Source organism: Bactrocera dorsalis, unplaced genomic scaffold (assembly GCF_023373825.1).
Source record: "Bactrocera dorsalis isolate Fly_Bdor unplaced genomic scaffold, ASM2337382v1 BdCtg152, whole genome shotgun sequence".
Taxonomy (NCBI): Eukaryota; Metazoa; Arthropoda; class Insecta; order Diptera; family Tephritidae; genus Bactrocera; species Bactrocera dorsalis.
In genome coordinates, this window is record NW_026038203.1 from 1 (window position 1) to 19,007 (window position 19,007).

At 34.6% G+C, this 19,007-nt stretch overlaps 4 protein-coding genes across 9 annotated transcripts; 1 reads left to right on the plus strand and 3 right to left on the minus strand.

The window, feature by feature from the left end:
* Positions 1-1,467: 1,467 nt before the first annotated feature.
* LOC105229275 (oligodendrocyte transcription factor 2) lies at positions 1,468-7,751 on the minus strand (the record flags this gene model as incomplete). Its single annotated transcript, XM_049461872.1, is given in 2 exon segments — positions 1,468-1,777; positions 7,180-7,751. Coding segments are annotated over 2 exon segments (399 nt in total), but the record flags the coding sequence as incomplete, so codon positions are not given.
* Positions 7,752-9,227: 1,476 nt separating this feature from the next.
* LOC105229276 (uncharacterized) lies at positions 9,228-11,767 on the minus strand. The gene is made up of 2 exons (XM_049461880.1): positions 11,362-11,767; positions 9,228-10,261 (listed from the first exon to the last, which is right to left on the minus strand). The coding sequence occupies exons 1-2, from the start codon at positions 11,367-11,369 to the stop codon at positions 9,781-9,783; spliced, it is 489 nt and encodes a 162-aa protein (XP_049317837.1). The 5' UTR covers positions 11,370-11,767; the 3' UTR covers positions 9,228-9,780.
* Positions 11,768-12,637: 870 nt separating this feature from the next.
* On the plus strand, positions 12,638-14,418 carry LOC105229279 (probable cytochrome P450 303a1). Its single transcript, XM_011209453.4, has one exon. It carries the CDS (start codon positions 12,913-12,915, stop codon positions 14,416-14,418), a length of 1,506 nt encoding a protein of 501 aa, XP_011207755.2. The 5' UTR covers positions 12,638-12,912.
* A 1,901-nt stretch (positions 14,419-16,319) lies between these two features.
* On the minus strand, positions 16,320-18,906 carry LOC105229277 (ubiA prenyltransferase domain-containing protein 1 homolog). Of its 6 annotated transcripts, none has more exons than XM_011209449.4 (5): positions 18,836-18,906; positions 18,427-18,685; positions 18,269-18,332; positions 17,684-18,207; positions 16,320-17,396 (listed from the first exon to the last, which is right to left on the minus strand). In XM_011209449.4, exons 4-5 carry the CDS (start codon positions 18,200-18,202, stop codon positions 16,758-16,760), a joined length of 1,158 nt encoding a protein of 385 aa, XP_011207751.1. In that variant the 5' UTR covers positions 18,203-18,207; positions 18,269-18,332; positions 18,427-18,685; positions 18,836-18,906; the 3' UTR covers positions 16,320-16,757. The 6 variants fall into 6 exon arrangements, with proteins under 6 accessions (XP_011207751.1, XP_019846946.1, XP_011207753.1 ...); XM_019991387.3 differs by lacking the exon at positions 18,836-18,906 and having other exon boundaries at positions 18,269-18,329; positions 18,427-18,502; positions 18,616-18,829; XM_011209451.4 differs by lacking the exon at positions 18,836-18,906 and having other exon boundaries at positions 18,427-18,502; positions 18,616-18,829.
* Positions 18,907-19,007: the final 101 nt, after the last annotated feature.

Genomic DNA, 19,007 nt, shown 5'->3' on the forward strand with positions numbered 1-19,007 from the left:
GTACAGGGCATATCGTTAAAGAGATTTCAATCACCGTTAACTTATTGCTTTCTCTCATCAGATCTGTTTAATGGCTATAACAACAACAAGTAAAGATTAAGACATATTTATCAAACTTCACATGTTCCTAGGTACTACAAAGTCATTGCCATGCCCGCAAAGAGTCGTTAATTGAAAAATTATAAAATGTCAGAACTAAAAAGTGAATAAAATATGGCAACCTTAGCTGAGAATGTACACGAAGGCCGTGGAGAGTCGATTCGCGACATCGCTTTGCTCTATGGGCTTTTGAAAAGTTCCAAAAACATCCTGTTTTGCGAAATTTTGTTCAGCAAATAGTCCAATTTCTGCATCTATGGGTATGTAAACAAGCAAAATTGACGCATTTGGGACGGTAGATCAACTTCAAGAGTTGTGGGCCGGTGGAATCAACGGCCATTTTAGCTTTAGGTGAAATCCTATATCTATTATTATGTTACAATGTGAAAATCGGACCACGCTTTATTTCTTTATATCCTAATTTTCAATTCCTTATAAATCTTTCTCTGTTAGTGATTTCGCAACTACGCGGTTATTGACCTTTTGACATTTCCCCCAGAAGGGGTGTGAGGTAAGTTGGCATATGTATGTACATATGTAGGTACGTTCGACACAGATTTCTGCAAGCCTGCTGGACTCCAAAATAATAGTTTTACATGCATAAAGTTGTATGTACAATATGCAATTCCATTTCCGAATTCCAGCAGGACACATGTACATTCCTACTCTATTTAAAAAAAATGAAATTTTTTCAAAATTCAACTACAAAGACCGTAAATGGTAAAATAGCATAGAAATTGTACAAGTGTGTGCTCAAATGCAACAACTATTTATGTGTGAACTAGCTAACATAGTTCCACATAACCTATGTTTTCCAACGATGTTGACTTCTTTGCGGCAACGCAAAAGTGTGCCGCGTAGCATTGCTGGAATATATCGATTCACTTTCCAGGTTTAATGGAAATACGTGCACTGTTTTAAAATACACATGTATGTACATAGGTAAGCACATACATATGTATGTACATATTTATATGCTTAAGCATAGACCACTAAATAGACTATAGTAGGATGGTTTTCAGACATTTTAAGCGGGTCAAACTCCGCCAACTTACTTGTCCCACTACTAACCGCCAAAGATATTTTCGAAATTGGTACCCAGTGCCATATAATTCAATCCAAGTATAATGTACATATGAATAATTAAGAACAATTGTAAGTCTTTAAGACAAATTCAATAAACTGCGAATCCATAAAAATAGACCCAGTCATGTACATTTATCCATACACGATACATGCGAAAAGTCCACATATGTATGTACATACTTATATGTATACTTCAGTACAATTGTCATAGTATAGCATAGTACGAATGTACTATAGTACCGTATAGTGTAGTATGGTGTGTTGTAGAGTGGCGTAACTTACCTTACTCAACTTGTCGCCTTCGTGGCGCGGTAGGAGCGAACGTAAATTCTGAAAACCGGCATTGATACTCTGCATTCGTCGTCTTTCGTTGCTGTTGGCGATTTCGCGCCGCATACGTTTCTCACTCTCCAGAAGATTTTTATTGCCGCCGTTATTGGTAACGTTGCTGCTAGCTGTGATGCCACCACTACCACTTTTTGTCGTTGCATTACTCGAATTCATCCCGGAACTAGAGTGACGCTGACGCTGTGGCAGTTGCGGCTCCGCCTGGTACTGAATGTATTCACCTCCGGAATCTTCTAATTGTAATCTGAAAGAGTGCAAATATTGGTTAATTATTATTGTATCCAATATAATCTAAGGACGGACATAAATAGAATATTAATGTTTCGTAAAAAGAAGATTACAGTTGGGGGAGGTTCCATGGTCAGATAAAGATCTGGACCTGTTTCAGGTGCAAAGACCCAACTACTAATGACTTTGTTGTTTAAATTACTTAACATCTGGGGGTAACCGAGAAAGAGAATGCTTTCCACTGAATCGCAAAGATAAATTAGAAAAATACTTATTTACAGTGAACTTATTAGTTGAATTAGTTGTCTCAAAATATTTTGTCCCTTTTCTGTCTGTCAAAACTAAGCCGTAATTAGAAATAATAATAACAAACTAGGACGAATGTTATAACCAGCTAACATAGGGCTGTTCGAATTATTTGATTGCAAAAAAACCGAAAGATATATAATAGCGTATGTAAATATTGGTGTTTTGCCAATTCGTTCATCATGTCTATAAGTAATCCCACAAAATTTGAACTTCGCGGTAAGTGTAAAATTAACATTTTTTATCGAATCCATTTATTTTTGTTGTAGCAGCAGTAAACATTCCTGAAGTAATTTCAAGGCATGGTGCCGAGTTGACAGTACTTGGCCGGTTATTTAGACCCGACTGTCCTTTCATAATTCCTATTGGTAGACCCTTAAATATTTATAAATAGGCGACTAGGTATGTACGTATGGTTTGCTTGTTTAGATTCTCGCGCTCATTCATAAATTTCGTACTCGTTGACGACTCGGCTGCCGTCACAATTTCATTTCGTGTTGCTGACATTGGAATGCAGTTTCATTCACCTTAGTGTAGACTAGTAATACGGCCAGCTACATACGTGGTTATGTGCATATGAATGCTAGTGCAAATGTATTTAATAGCAGCAAATGCTAAGATAGTCAAATGTAAGTATATTTCCACATATTTTAGAGCGTGCACACTTTTGAAGACAACCAATGTAAATGTATGTCTTCTGAACGTACATATGTACATACATATGTATTGTTTTATATATGAAAACAGCATGGAATTTAAAGTTGAGAAAACGTTTACGATTGACACTACACGCAAATCCAGTAGAAAACCAGAAGTTGTGGCCAAAAAATTTGAATAATGCGAAACAATTATATAGAACATGCCACAACAACTTGTTTATAAATTGAATGCCGATGTACAGGGGAAATAAGGCGTGTTTTTTTTCTATATATTTGTAAATATATTATTTAACCATTCAATATTTTCAGATAAATATGTACATACATATATTTTAAAACCGACAATGTGATATTTGTTAACCATGGTTTTTAATATATATTTGAGCATGTTTCTGATATTCGAATTTTTTCCTTTTTACTGTAATATTAAAAAATTGTGTATATTATCATATTGTATTGCGTATCGAGCACCAGTCACTCGATGAACACCGGTAGTTGTAGATATTGCGGATGATGATGACGCAAGCACTGACCTATTAACCAGAATTGGCAAGTTGGCGAGGTTTACCTATGTACATATTGACATAACCTCATACTAAAAAAAAAAACAAAACAAAAGAACATACAAATATTTTAAACAGTTATAAACGTGTATACAAAACTATGCAAAACAAGTAAGAAAGAGCTAAGTTCGGGTATAACCGAAAATTCCATGCCCTTGCAACTTGCAATGAATAAAGCCAGTGGCACAATTCGTGCAAAGCTTCATCCCGTTATATTAAGTGCTTCTTGATGGGAAAAAAATAATCAGATGGAATTTAAAATTCTATTATACTATAGAAATAAGAGAAGAATATCACGTACCAAATTTGATTGAAATCGGTCTGGCGGGTTTCGAGATATGTGATTTCACCTAAAAGTGGGCGGTGCCACAACGCTCATCATGCAATTTCGCATGTAGGTCCTTTAAAGCCCTCTCATACCATCGCAAGGGCCGAATTTAGTTATCGATTTATCGCGCTTTTAATAGTACCGTTATATGAAAAGTGAGCGGTAATATCATCCGGTTTCATCCATATCATAGCAGATATGTACATATGTACGTTAAACCTACCTTTCTCAAACTTTTTTGACCACACATATCAAATTTCATCAAGATATTTCAATTCTTACTACATATGTACATATGTATATCTATCTCTTTTTAGGTAATAAACCACCGTCAAGTGAACAAAACTATTGTATTATAATCTGTAGCAACATGTTACAAAGTATAAAAATGTCACAAAGTCAGGCATATGTATGTACATATGTATGAGTGTAGGTGATTTTTTTTTTAATATTTAAATATTTAATATTTAAGTCATCAACTTGGCGTAAATATTGAGATTTAATACACATAATTGTACACATACATATTATCGATTATAGTGTATTCAAACTTTCCGTATTCGTCATTCACTCACGCACCATCCCAGCGCCATATAAAAAGTGGCTGCAACGTAAACAAACAGAAACAGCTGCTTGAAATACATATACAGCAGGGGATGGTGGGACTAAAAAAAAAACACAAAGAAACTACTAAAGGTGAGCGAAGCTGTGCCGGGGAATAAGAATGGATGAAATTTCATTGGCTTAGTATTATATACATAACTGATTATGTTTTTTATTAACGAATTTTCTTAACTTTAAAATACCCAATAATATGGAATTACCATAAATACATCTCTATTAAGATTTGTAAAAAAAACATCAGTTTAATAACAAAAAACGTACACAACACCTCAGTCGTCATCCGATTCGCATAAATTGGCTATGCTCATACATGTATCGCACTTGCAGTTCAACTCTCCGCATAACATACATACATACGTACTATTTACATAGATTCAACTTCGTGTCAGCTACCTTCCTAGATATGTATGTAAACAAACACCTTCATCGTAGCCGAATAAAAAAGAGAGCGGAAAGACTACATGCCAGTGGAAGCTCACATATGCATGCATATACATACATATACATATATAGTGTACAGTAAATATATAGATATTCATGTGTAGAAATGAATTCCGAAGCGATGCTGCAGTCGTAGGTGCCGGTTGTGGAATGCGGCCCCAATCGTTAGCTCCGGCAATGTCGATTTCATTCGCTTCTAGCCCCTTTATGCACCGAAATGCCAACGAAACTTGCCGACATCGTTGGATTTTCTCTGTAGTGGTTTAGGCCTACTACACAGAATATAGACAATGATTCCTCTTTGCCACCGCTCTCTTCAAATCGGAATTCCGTCGGAGCTCCAGTGTTTTCATATATTTACGAATGAAGTTGAGCGCTCTAGCATGCAAAGCGCCAACCTCCGCGTTTCAAACAGCGAAGAACAATTCCAATTGGCAAATCCGCCTTTGGTAGCGAACACAGAGACAAGCAAAACGGAAATTTGTGCACAGCTGTACGAGACCATCGTGTTGAAACGCTTTTGAATCGAAATCAATTTGTACAGCTGATATATTAACGAATACGTTGCTAACGCCTTATCTTACAGTAGTGGTAAATATAAAATTATGAAAATGTAATGTTATGCCTATAATTAAATTTTTTTGCCTTTTTGTTTTGTAATGATGGCATCACTAACCTCTTTAAATTAAAATAGTCTTATGAAATCCTACTCGCGATTAATATAGTAAGTGCTCTTAATTATTTAGGGGTTTTTGTATTCAAATGTGTGGTGGATCGGGACAAAATTACTTGTGAATTTATTATTACTATTTTGTTTTAATATTTGGCTTAATAAAAAGCATACTAGAGGGGTGAGCCTACAGTCTTGATTTTCTAGTAAATTTTGAGAACTACTAGAAATTCACGAGAATTACTTTCACTCTTAAAAATTCACACATTAAATAATTTATTTCACCGACCAAGCCGTTGTATAGAAAAATCCAGTGAATACTTTAAACGAGAAAATGTTAAGTGGAAGTGGAAGATAACATAATAATATCGAGTCATTCTCAATGTGAAATTTTTATTACACTATTTTACTAATAAGGAGCAAATCCTGGAAGAGTTAGTATCTAAAGAACGCCAAAACTGAACTGCAACCATCACATTTAGACCCAAGCGTAAAATATGAGAAATTGGGCATTTTACTTAGCTTTTTGATTTATGATATGAGTTTGGCATTTAAAAGGAAAAATTTCTCTAGTTTAATAAATCACTTTGACCCACTGTATGTAAAATTACATCTCTGCTTGCCATAAAGAGCGTTTATAACGTCAGTTTAGAGATATGGAACTACCCATTGTAGATAAATTTGTAATTCAAGCGGGTTTGTCTTTTAGGCGATCTACTGTTGTTTAGGAAAGAATATTTAAATCAAATGGTGCAAAAGCTGACTTGGAATTTGCGTAGGAGCATACAAAAACATACCTACATATATATTTGAACCTTTAAACCCATTGAATAACAGCATTATGTAAATAAAAACTTTTGCACTGATTCAACTTTTCTATACAATTGTACATACACATGCAAGCGCAAAAAACCTAATTATCCTATCAGCCTTTTATCACAAAGCAGCTGCGAACTCGTCATAACACACCATTCTACATCAGCTGCTGTACTTTTGCGCCAACAACACGTTTCACGCAAATCACATGTAGCTTGCCGACTCGACCGCCACTGTAAACAAAAAATCAGCCGTTTTCAATATGGACGCCAGAAGTAACGCGTCACTTCATTTCCAGTGAGCGTACGTGCCAATTTGCCTCCGGCTCTCACTGGAAGACAAGAATGCTGGCGCGGTGATTGGAAGCATTGCCGAATAACCTAGCTGAGAGAAATATGCCGTAAACGAGAACACAACTCATTATCTGTTATTTTTGTATTACGTCTGCTTTGTGGGATTTTCGTAACGCGTCAATTTCATTTTTCTCTCCGCCCTTTTCAACTCATTAACAATTTTCATTTGCATCTGTACGATTATGCATACCTATTTATGTATATATGTATAAGACATACATGTATGTAAACATTGAGTTTCTATTTTCTACCCCCAATGAATCAAATGACAGCAACAGACGAGCCAAACTAACTTATTCCAATACTCATCTGTGTGTGCAGTGGCGGACGCGACCTCAAATGCAAATGTGTGAGAAATACTCTCCGCTCTTTGTCACACCAACGGCACAGATGTTTTTCACCGCTTTGCTTTCGCTAATAAGGCGACTGACGGTACAGAAGGCACATTTAGATACATGTTTGTGCGTACTTATTATATATACATACATATATAGAACCTGTATGTACATATGGTTTTTATGGTCGCTTCAATGAACATGCAGACGAACGTACACATATAAGAAAAATCAATAACTAATGTGGCAAAGGTACAAGTCTCAAAAAGCCAATTGCAATTCTCAAAAACAAGTGTTTACGAATTAATTTCCTGCGAACTTACTGTAGTTCCTCGTCCAATTCCTCTGCGCTGTTGTATTCGGTGCTCTCCAAAATGACTTCCTCTGTCTTGATTGCAACGGGTACAGACATTTTTGTGGAACGAAATGTTTAAAATTTTTGTGCGAACTGCTACAACGATGTCTCTTTTTCACTTTTTTTATTTTGATATAACTTATTTTTGGGCACACACAAACACACTCTTTGCAAAAACTGTAATTTCGCAAATATGTAGACACGTGTTTTAAATCTTTATATATATGTATTTTGGTATATATTTGCAATAGAAATTGTCTGCTTAGACGACACTTTTCGGCGCCTTTTCTCACACCACTTACGCGCTGCAAACACCAACTTTGCTTCTAATTGCTCTTCACCCAGCACTTTTACCTTAGTTTTGGGCTGTTGCTAGATAATTGAATTTTAAGTAGTATTTAGAATTTCACGATCAGAAATAGATTGCAATTTGCAGCAAAGAAAGCGATAAATCTAAAGCGCGCAATTACACGTACAAATATTCCGTCACTGACGTTTGTCGCCTTTTCCTGACTTTACCGGACTGCGAACCAGAGAACTACAAGCTGCGAATTGACAGCGACGCTGCTCTCATCTTTTCTCTTTGTACATTATTGGAAGTCGGCATAAAAACGAACGAATGAGAGGGTTGCCAGACTTCAAAATGCACATGTGTGCTTTGAGGAGAGTTTGGCTGTATACTACTCACGAATCGACAAGTTTGCTGTTGCTATGGTAATGAGAAATCGCTTGTCTATTTAATTTCCGGTGCATATTGAATTTCATAATTGAATAATACATAAAATTTTAAATAAAGTATTAAGCCAAAGCATCCAGTCAGAATGCTATATTAGTGGTGTGTGCCTCGGATAGTGAGAATAGATTCGTGGTTGAGACCTGAACTACTTATACTACTTAGCAATAGATGGTGCGAAATGTCGTGCAGAGTGCTTCACCAGAAAACATAAGATGGATTGCACCTTCTCATTCTTTTATGTTCTCTGGCTTCAAAATGTCAATAAATATTTGAAATAGCTCGAAGACACACTGTATCACCTTTTTGCCGAAGTTAATTTTATTTTTATATCCGTGCAAGATGTTGCTTTGTTCGCCTAATGGTTGTTTGTATCACTTAAAAACAATCGGGATACTTAGATATGGTGTTATACAAACCAGGGATCAGGATGAAAAGAGGGGTGGAGGAATGAGCAAGCTGTAAATTCGGTAAAAACTAAGATATCTTGTTGAAACGCAGAACACATCTTCATTGGCACCATAAGAAGTTTGGTATTGCAGTTGCAGAGAATAGTGTATGTAGCACCGCTCCCTAACAGGTTTATCATAAACCATTTATGCTATTTTACCAATATTTGCATAGGCCACATTCTTTCGATACCTTCTGAGGCAGTGTTAAAATACGTAAAAGGCGATAACCACGCCCATTCCTCATATAACGGTTATCTTGTAGATTAAATTTTGAACTAAACGATCTATTCCGTAGCAAACTTGTATGTCATGATTTTAATTCTCAATATTACACATGCCGTTTATTTAATTTCATTCATTATGTTATTATCATGTCTGCAATGTGGTGTGCATGTGGTGGTTCGACTTCCAGATCATAATTCGCGGGGAGAAGATGTGGTCGCAGCTCTTTATAAATTATGGAGATCCGGCTCCCATATCCGAATTGTGTCGCTTATGGTGTGAAAGTAGAGGTAGGGACAATCGATTGGGTGTTCAGTGTCCTTCCCTCTGGGAAGCACTCCCAGTCAAATGACTTGTAATTTTTATTGCGTTGTGGTCCAAGATCTTCCTTTTGTTGTCGAACTGTGTCAAGGAGCTAAGTTCTAACGATACTTGTAACGAAAATGTATGCAGTACCAAGTATGGCACATACGCAGCAGACCTCCAATCCAAATGCACACGTATACGAGTATATATGTATGTATGTACATACATATACATATACATATGTATATAAGCATTAAGCACAAAAGCAACTATTCTACATTAATCCTACAAAAATATCTCAACAAGCGTTGTGGTTTAGATTTGGTCAAGACATATTTTACCTACATACATACATACATGCATATAACATAATATTTTGTTACTAATATATTAACAGTGCCTTAAAACTAATTGTAATCCCGCAAGAAAAGAGGCTGTATGGCTGAGCTTTAAAATTTTTCCGATAAATATGAAGACATATAGAACGTAAGCTATCTTCAATTTAAGCACAATTGAAATGTAATAAAAAAATAAAAAACAACAAAAATTATTTTGATATGCATATACATACATACATACATCAATATCGAAAAAAACTGGAATAAACTAAGAAAAATCGAGATATGGCATGAGAATTGTTTCAAGACATTTAAAACACTATAAGTGGAGGGCTCTAATACATACTAAAATATAAACGGAACGGACTAAAAGTTAAACGGAATGTATATAAGTAGCTTTTCAATTTGATTTTCATAGTATATTATTGTCTGTATGTATTTACATCAACAAGAAAATATTAGTGAAATCGTTTAAAAATATACTTTTGGTATTGATTTTTCTTTCTTTGTAACTTAAATTAAGGGTTGTCTTCAGTCGGCGACTCCGCAAACCATCTTAGAACTCTTAACATAGTTTTTGCAGAATATATGCAGAATGGATATACATTGTAACAAGTTTCGGTTGAGCCATGCAAGGCTAATCCTCTACTAAAGGCGAATTGAACTTCCACTGGTGCCGACACTACCGTTTTTTCGAGAAATTCCATTAACAACTTGGCCTCAAGAGAATGAGTGTCTGCTCCTGACATTAGTTGGCATATCAGCGATTGCAGGCATTCAAATGGGTCTCGTGACAAAATTATTTTCCAGTCAATATTGAGAGTAGTTGTGTTTGTCACATTTTCATAAATATCTCGCTTCGCTCGAGTTCTCAGATTGCTAGAACTTACAATTGCTCTAGCGGCAGCAGCGACCGGTTGCCGAATTTTGTTGTAGTCCTGAGCAAGCAAGTGTACCATATACATAGCACCTAAGCCCATGGCCATAAGTAAAATAAGTCTAAAAAATAGCAAAATATTGTAAATTATGTAATTGTGAGTTCAATTTTACATTTATATATGTAGTATTAAAATTTCATATTTGTTATAGAAAGAGTCGAAAACCGGAAGTAATTTCGAAGCATAGTGCCGGGTTGACAGCTCTTGGACGGATAAAAATCCGGTCCGTTCCGGTTACTTAGACTGCCGTGGGAACGGTTAGCTTTCACCCTCATACAATTTGGGTGAAATTTTTTCACATATATCTGAAACCCGCTTATTTGAATATCCGGTTTGTAATTCTCGTATGAATATCAACCGATTAATACTATTCGAATAGTCGTAACAGTGCGGCTGTAAGTATCTGAATGAATGGAAATTATTTGAAATCCAAGCAGCTTTATCGACACAACCTTTTATAATTGAATCATGCATACACTGTAAAGTTTCTATAAACTTATACAAATACGTAGAAAAATTTGTAAAAGTTTTTCACTTACTATTCGAATAGTCGACAAGACCTTTAACAGGATAATCCAAAACGAGCGGTTTATTTAATAGTCGACGACTTACGGCTATCTGAATTCTGCAAACCAAATATTATTATTCCCTAACCGGTTGATCCGGTTAGATGATTAGTCGAATACCAAGAGCTGTAATAAATATCTCAGGCACGAGAGTTTACAGTAATGAAATTAAGTGAATCTAAGACATACAGTCAAAGTAAACAAGATGACAAAATGTTTGTAATCACGGTCACGTCGAGTAATCAATATTAAAATTTTGTTTACACCCAAAAATATTTGTCAGACTTTGAGCCTTGAAAATTGCGAGAGCATAAAATTACAAAGGTTAAATGTTACTGTTACACTCGAACTTAGCCCTTCCTAATATGTTTTGAAGTAAAAATATTTTTTTATTTTTTATTTTTTACACCTTTTCAACACGATATGTACATACATACAAATAAATGTATTTGATGAATTCACAGTGCAACCTCGTATATATTTTAAACATATTAAAACACCAAATAACAACAAATATTTATCGCAAAGGTTATCCACATCCCAAGGGCACGCTTTCTCGGCCACACGTTGCTTCTTAAGCACAAAAGCCACTTACTTCAACATTTTGGAAATATGTGTAGACTAGGCGCAGTTCAATGCAATAATTATCGTTTTCAAAGCTTTAACAATATTTGACCACCTGCTTTAAACGCGTGCGATTTAAAAATGATAACACAATTTCTCACAAATAAGCCTGTCCTGTATCTTGGAAGATTTCAAACTAAAAGAAAAAAGAGATTTGGTGAAAATTCGTTCAAAATCGTTAGGTGCGCACACTGTTTTCCTTTAATACCAGTTGTTCATGCAAGCCAGATGGCGATAAATATGCGGGCGACGGACAACTATCCTGTTTTAGTCAAAATTACGCTAGTCCTGAAAGAGCGGAACCAGTTTCATACAAAAATTAACAAAATATAAAAACAAACGCATACTTACGTATTCACGGATTGTGTATAAGTGAAGATATATATTTAAATACGTCCATTCCGGTGTATGTACATATGTATGTATACGCACAACGCGGATTGATATTGGAAAACAACTACGAATTGTGGATTACATAAACGTGATTTGCGCTGAACCTCTAAAGTACTATTCGCATAGAAATATACATATATATCTATGTACATTTCCTTATTAGATTATATATTTATTGCTACCTTTTTGTAGAGTTTTTGATTTATTCATTTCGAATAGCTGTGGTAGGTAAAACCGTTATAATTAGAGACGCTCATGAATATAAGCTGCATGCTGCTGCACTTGGGAAGGTTCTTAAATGTTGTGTTGTGTGCAAGCAACAATTGGGATTGTACTAAGGCGAGTGAATGGGGTGAATCAATATTTTTTAAAAGCGAAAGTAAATTTAATTTCTTTTGGTTCGAAAATACATTTTTATATAAAACGGATCTTATTTTATATGGCATTGGTCGTACTAAATATGAGAATGACAGATATGCAAATATTTTGGAAATCTGATGACCGTTGATTCTCCATTTTTGTATATCTACATAACTTTTTCGTATAAAAATGGTGAAGGAGATGATCCTAAACTAATATCTTGTGAATTAAAAAAAATATATGTATATATGTATTTATAATTTATTTATTTTAAGCCGTATTAAATGTATAATATTCGTCTGTTACATGTTGTGAGAGTATAAGAAATTTTTGAATTTACATTTTAAGCCCGCGAAATTTTAAGTCACCTTACTTACATACATACACATATACATACATATGTATATGCTTGTACGGACATGTGATCACACTTGCATTACGTAGATTTTGTTCGCCTGACCCACTATAAATTATGACGCAACAGTCGGGACAACTTCAGTTATTTAAAACTCACAGACTAGGTTAGATGCGGAATAGTTAGCGCCAGCGATACGGGGTAAAAACGAATTGCAACTGCAACAGAAAGCCATTGCGACAGTTTCGTTCGAGTGTTGGTTTGTAGTGACGCCGCGAAGTGAAATCCACAAACGAACAGTTGTAAAAAAGTGAAAGCTGTTTGTCATTTCTTTGCCCGGAAGTGCAAAGCCAAAGCGGAAAAAAATTAATAAATAAATAAGCATCAGAGTTTGCGCGCTCTTGAAAACGTTTAATGTTTTATACCGTCATATTTTTTAGCGTACTCGTTTTACTCTTTCTTCTGTGGGATGTTAAGAAACCGCCGAAATTTCCACCTGGACCAAAATGGTATCCAATTGTCGGTTGCGCCCTGCAGATCTCTGAATTGAGATTAAAATGTGGAATGTTTTGCAAAGTTGTTGACGAATTAGCCAAGTACTATATAAATCCGTATGGATTATATGGTCTAAAGATCGGCAGGGACAAAGTTGTGATCGCATATTATAGTGATACCATAAACGAGATGATGACTAACGAGGATCTAGATGGCAAACCCGATGGTATATTCTATAGAATGAGAACGTTTAATTCGAAGAAGGGCATATTGGTGACAGACGAGGACTTATGGGTGGATCAACGTCGTTTTATATTGCGACATCTTAAAGACTTCGGTTTTTCGCGTGCTGGTATGGTGAATATTATTCAACATGAAGCCTCGTTTTTGTTGGAAGAATTGAGGGAAATCGTTAACGAACAGGGTGGTAAACAAGCCGAAGTCTCCATGCATGATTTATTCAAAGTAAATGTATTAAATACACTGTGGTCCATGATGGCTAGTAAACGCTACGACCGCAAAAGTGAAGAAATAACCGATCTACTGACCATGTTTTTTGAACTATTTCAAAACGTGGACATGGTAGGAGCGCTGTTCAGCCATTTCCCCTTTATTAGGTTTATCGCACCAAATTATTCGGGCTACAATGCATTCGTAGAAAGTCATCAACGAATTTATACATTTTTACGTAGAGAAGTTGAAAATCACCGCAAAACATACGGAAATTATGACATGCCCCGTGATTTGATGGACAGTTATTTGCGTGAATTTGACAATCCCAAAAAAGGCGAATTTTTCAGTGAAGAGCAACTACTAGCTGTGTGCCTCGATATGTTCTTAGCCGGTTCAGAAACCACCAACAAAAGTTTGGGGTTCGCCTTTTTACATATGGTCCGCAATCCAGAAATACAAGAAAAGGCTTTTGCAGAGATAAAGGAAATGATTGGCGTCGACCATTTACCGGAATGGGGTGATCGAGCGAAATTACCATATTGTGAATCTATCGTTTTGGAGGCTGTACGTATGTTTATGGGTAATACCTTTGGTATTCCTCATCGAGCACTGCGTGACACAAGGCTGAGCGGCTTTACTATTCCGAAGGATACTATGGTAATCGCTTGTTTTCGAGGTATGCTGATGAATTCGCATGATTTTCCTAACCCAAGTAAATTTGACCCAGAACGTTATTTAATGGATGGTAAATTAAAAATCCCGGAGGCCTACAATCCTTTTGGATTCGGACGACACCGTTGCATGGGTGACATACTGGGTAGGCAGAATCTGTTTGTGTTCATTACGACCGTTCTCCAACACTTTCGCTTTCTGCCACTACAGGGAGAAATGCCTGATGATGAGCCGTTAGATGGGGCAACAGCTGCAGTGAAACCCTTTAAAGCTTATATTGTCCCTAGACACCATGACTAAAATTAAAACTATGTTAACACCCTTTACATATACATATATACATGTGTATTAGGGTGATTCAAAAAAAAAAATTTTTGTTTTTTTTTATTGGTACTCAGAAAAATGGGTTCCTAGACACCTCTAAGAAATCCTCTCCAAATATGAGTTTTTAATTGTAACGGGAAGGTCCTCCGCCTAACGGTTTTCTATTTTTTCTTATTATCAGATAGAAAAATTAATATCTCGCTTCCAACTACTTAAAAAAATATCTTGTTAATTAGGTTTTGTAGGAAATTGAATGCTCTAAAATATGGTCTCTTAAGATTTTTTCGTAAACCCAACCGTTTAAAAGATATTAACAGTTGAACTTTGATTATTTTTGGTATAATTTTTTATTTCTTATTAATTTTATAACTCAATGAAAAAAAATTATTATGAATAGGTTTTTGGAGAGGATTTCTTAGAGGTGTCTAGGAACCTGTTTTTCACAGAACCAAACGAAAAAAAAATTTTTTTTTTGATCCACCCTAATATGCATTGATGTTTGACGATGAATATCTCGTAAACGCTTAACTTAATCGAAAAATCATAGTAGACCATTTTTATAGAGCAGTAAATTTCCTACAAAACTATGTGTTTCATCATTCATAATAATTTTTTTTCATTGAGTTATAAAATTAATAAGAAATAAAGAATTTTTCCAAAAATAGTCAAATTTCAACCGTTAATATCTTTTAAACGGTTGGGTTTACGAAAAAATCATAAGAGACCATATTTTAGAGCATTCAATTTCCTACAAAACCTAATTAACAAGATATTCTTTCAAGTAGTTGGAAGCGAGATATAAATTTTTCTATCTGATAATAAGAAAAAATAGAAAACCGTTAGGCGGAGGACCTTCCCGTTACAATTAAAAACTCATATTTGGAGAGGATTTCTTAGAGGTGTCTAGGAACCCATTTTTCCGAGTACCAATAAAAAAAAACAAAAAAATTTTTTTTTGAATCACCCTAATGTGTATACTTACTTTAACACACAAAATAATGTTGTATTATGAATATCTGCAATATATGATATGTATTTAAACTAACTAAACCTACGTACTCAAACGTATATATGTACATATGTTCATTATCAGTTTTGAGACGAATTCAACTCATCGAAAAGGAGATGATGGTTGTTGCATGCCTTTTCTTTAAAATTCACAATATTTAATATTTTAGAAATAAAAGTTTAATTTAAAACTTATTTGAACTAAAACTAATGCATAAATAAGTATTTTTCGTATTTTGAGTAAAATGAAAAATGTAAACTCATTATTTAATAAATTATATAAGTACAATACTTTGGATTCTTAAAGCGGCAATAACAGTTTCGCTTTTATTCGGATATAATGTTATCACTGTATTAAATAGTTTATTATAATAGTATTTAACGTAAGTACATCATCCCGCAGCAACGAGAAGTCGGATCTACATACTAGTATGAAATAAAAACCAACTTTTCATTCGTCTTCCTCTTTAAAGCACTTTTATTAATTAAATATATTACATGAAATTTAAATTAAAATTATGAGATTACCAAATCATTAAAAACAAGCATTGCTAATATAAATTGAAGAGTTCGAGAATCACATAGCATGAAAATTGTGAGTATATTCTTAAATTCCCTAAAATTAATTGATAGTACATTTCATGAAAAAACTGCTAAAATTGGCATTAACAACTGTCAACTGTTTTTGGTAAAAAATATGTTTTTACGCCTAAACATACAAATTTTTATGGGATACGCGACGCTTATTGCCGATTTTTATTGTGCTCAATTGGAAACATGCACAATTTCCAAATTCTGAAGTCAATGAGGTACTTCAAGTTAAAGTGCTGAATTGTGATTATAACTGCAAAAAATCTCGATATAAAAATTTAGAAATCAATACTCATTTATTTCTGTTTCGTGCACATGTTGTACATATACATTATATTTGTTTATAACGCTTACGAAAAATTCCCTATTTCCATCATAAACTACTTTAATAATTTGATCGTTTTATAAAACTTCGTTCGGCTTATTATAATAAATAAAACTTCAGATTCTATTTGTGAAAGGTGTACTTTCATGTTCTCATTTTTATAGAAAGTTAATAATATTTGCTTCTAATTATTACAAAAATGTATTGTACAGTCAGTTTTCATTGTAGTATTTGTTTTAGCTCTTCTATGATTTCATATAAATTATTTTGTGGAAGTCTTGCATATTCTGCATCTAAATGTAGTCATTAAATTTATTTTTATTTAATAAACTTCAATTTAACTTGTAAATTAAACAATTTTTCGCTACTACTTATAAACAATTTGAACACACTAATGTTTGCGATAACTAAAGTCGGGTAATTGTCTAGCACAACATATTGCTACCACATAGAGTATACCGAAAAAGAAGTTTAATTTAGCTGTTTGTCGCGGAACAGCACTCATGGTATGTTCGTTACGAAAACGTTTCTCGATCTGAAATGCCTGTGGTACGGTCACGAGCGGCAATAAAAACCAAAGCGAGTATTTCAGGCCATATACAACAAATACACTGTAGGGTGTGAAGAGAAGCAAAGCATATAGGACGTGTGATGCTGTACGTCCAATAAGTATTGCTAATGTTACGATTCCAGCTTTACGGTCATTTTCAACATCTCGCGTGTTATTACTGTGTAATATTGCTTCCGCATTGAGTGCCAAAGGAAGAGCATAATAAATTGCGGTCCAATCCACATGACCTGTTTGTGACATATATGCGAACAATACTGAAAGTGGTCCGAAAAGTATTAATATAACAACATCTCCAAGAGCGATGTATTTGAAACCGATTCCACCAGTGTAAAGAAAGCTAGATGATAAGCCGCCAAAATAAATTAATGCTAGGTGCTCCATTTTCGCTGGACTAAGAAAGGATAAACAAATGAATCCACCGCAACCAGCCATGTATAAAATTGCTCCCAAGGAAACTACCTAAAAAAATTAGATATGATAAAAATTAGAGAATAACACCGGAATGCAGATAACAGAATAGTGCAGCAGTATGCAAAAGGTCGAATTTTGGAATGCTCTAAAGAAGCCGTAATAGATTTTAAAATGAAGATAAATAAGATTCCGAGTCAAAGATATTTTTTTTTTAATAACTTTTAGGTGCGGTTATAAATTTGCTTCTTTGTCACTTTTTTTTTGCCTGGAGAAAGTTTTCCTTCGGTTGCTTTTTCAGAAAAAAGAAGCAAGGGAAGCGTAAAACTTTTACTTACCTCATCCTTTGTGAGAATGTGGTCAACGAGAGTTCGGTCGTCGGCTTTCTGTTTGTCAATACCCTTAACGAAATCGAAGTAAGTATTCACTACATTGCCGGCGCAATGCACTGTAACTACTGTGAAGGCAGTTAAAAAAAATGTTATAAGACTAAAATCAGAGGCCCATTGAGAACGGTAAGCCAGCGCAGAACCCATCAATGTTGGTACCAAACTGCCAGATAATGACCATGGACGCAATGCATGTAAGTATGTTTTCAATTTCATGAATGTGCCAGTGGATGTGCCTTTGTTTGAAGTGGTATGTGTATATGAGGTTGTTCCATTAAGTTGATGAGTTTTTGTTTTGCATTTATTTTCTGTAAGTGAAAATCCATTGCCTGAATGTTGATTGGTTACATTAGAAGCATCGCTAATTAATTTATGCCTATATTCCAATTCATCAGATATATTCACATGTTTAATGTATTTAGTTTCGATGCCATTTTCTTTTTCCTTGAGATCAGCGGCAGAAGCCATTCTTTCTGAAATTAAAATTGTATAAGCTGTTGTACTGAACTGAAGTAAAACTATTGTTATACTTACATTTTGCTCGCCTTCTGTTGATCGATTTCGTTAAAAAAAATTTCCAGGTAATGACCCTTAACTACTGTGGAAAAAATAATAATTTGTTAACAAACTTTGTACAATTTATTTTAAATTTATTGTGTATATTTAAAATGCCTGTTGCGTTGCTTATGTACCTTTCCATTCGAAACGCTTTATATTGAACCTAATTTTTGGTATATATAGGTGTTACAGCTGATGTGAGCTTTTGGCCTTTAGAACAAATGATATTGTTTAAAAATCAGTGAATATATTCTGTTCTCATGCAAATACTCTGGCATTGTTATACAGACAATTTCCGTTTTTCAATTGGGTATGAAACAAACCAACAAAGCCTCCTGAATAAAATTCGTTTCCAGGTGTGAAGTATCTTCACGCATTAGGTATGATAAAAGTCTTGTACGAATATGTGTAAACAATCCAATTATTAGAATAGATTATAATTAAACAACTAAATTTCTTAAGAGTATATTATAATTATTTTTTTTTACTAATTTTTAAGAAGAAATTTATTAGTTAATCTTTCACGATTCTTATGTATTTCACCTGTTCGTAAATTTCTCTTTTTTGCTTCATCTAATCAATCCCACAATTAGACGTTCTCTGCCCCACGTCACCTGTGAACCGATTGAATGTACCCCACCAAGAATTGAGGAGAAAAGAGAGATACATTTATTGCCACAGCTTTAAATGTTTATCATTATATTTTCAAAATCAA

What these genes read in the sequence shown, in the direction of transcription:
- LOC105229279 (XM_011209453.4), top strand. Translation starts at nt 12,913, where the DNA reads ATGTTTTATACCGTCATATTTTTTAGCGTACTCGTTTTACTCTTTCTT.
- LOC105229277 (XM_011209449.4), bottom strand. Translation starts at nt 18,202, where the DNA reads ATGGCTTCTGCCGCTGATCTCAAGGAAAAAGAAAATGGCATCGAAACT. An exon ending in ACATTCTCACAAAGGATGAG is followed by an intron (nt 17,397 to 17,683) that starts GTAAGTAAAAGT and finishes TAATTTTTTTAG; the next exon opens with GTAGTTTCCTTGGGAGCAAT.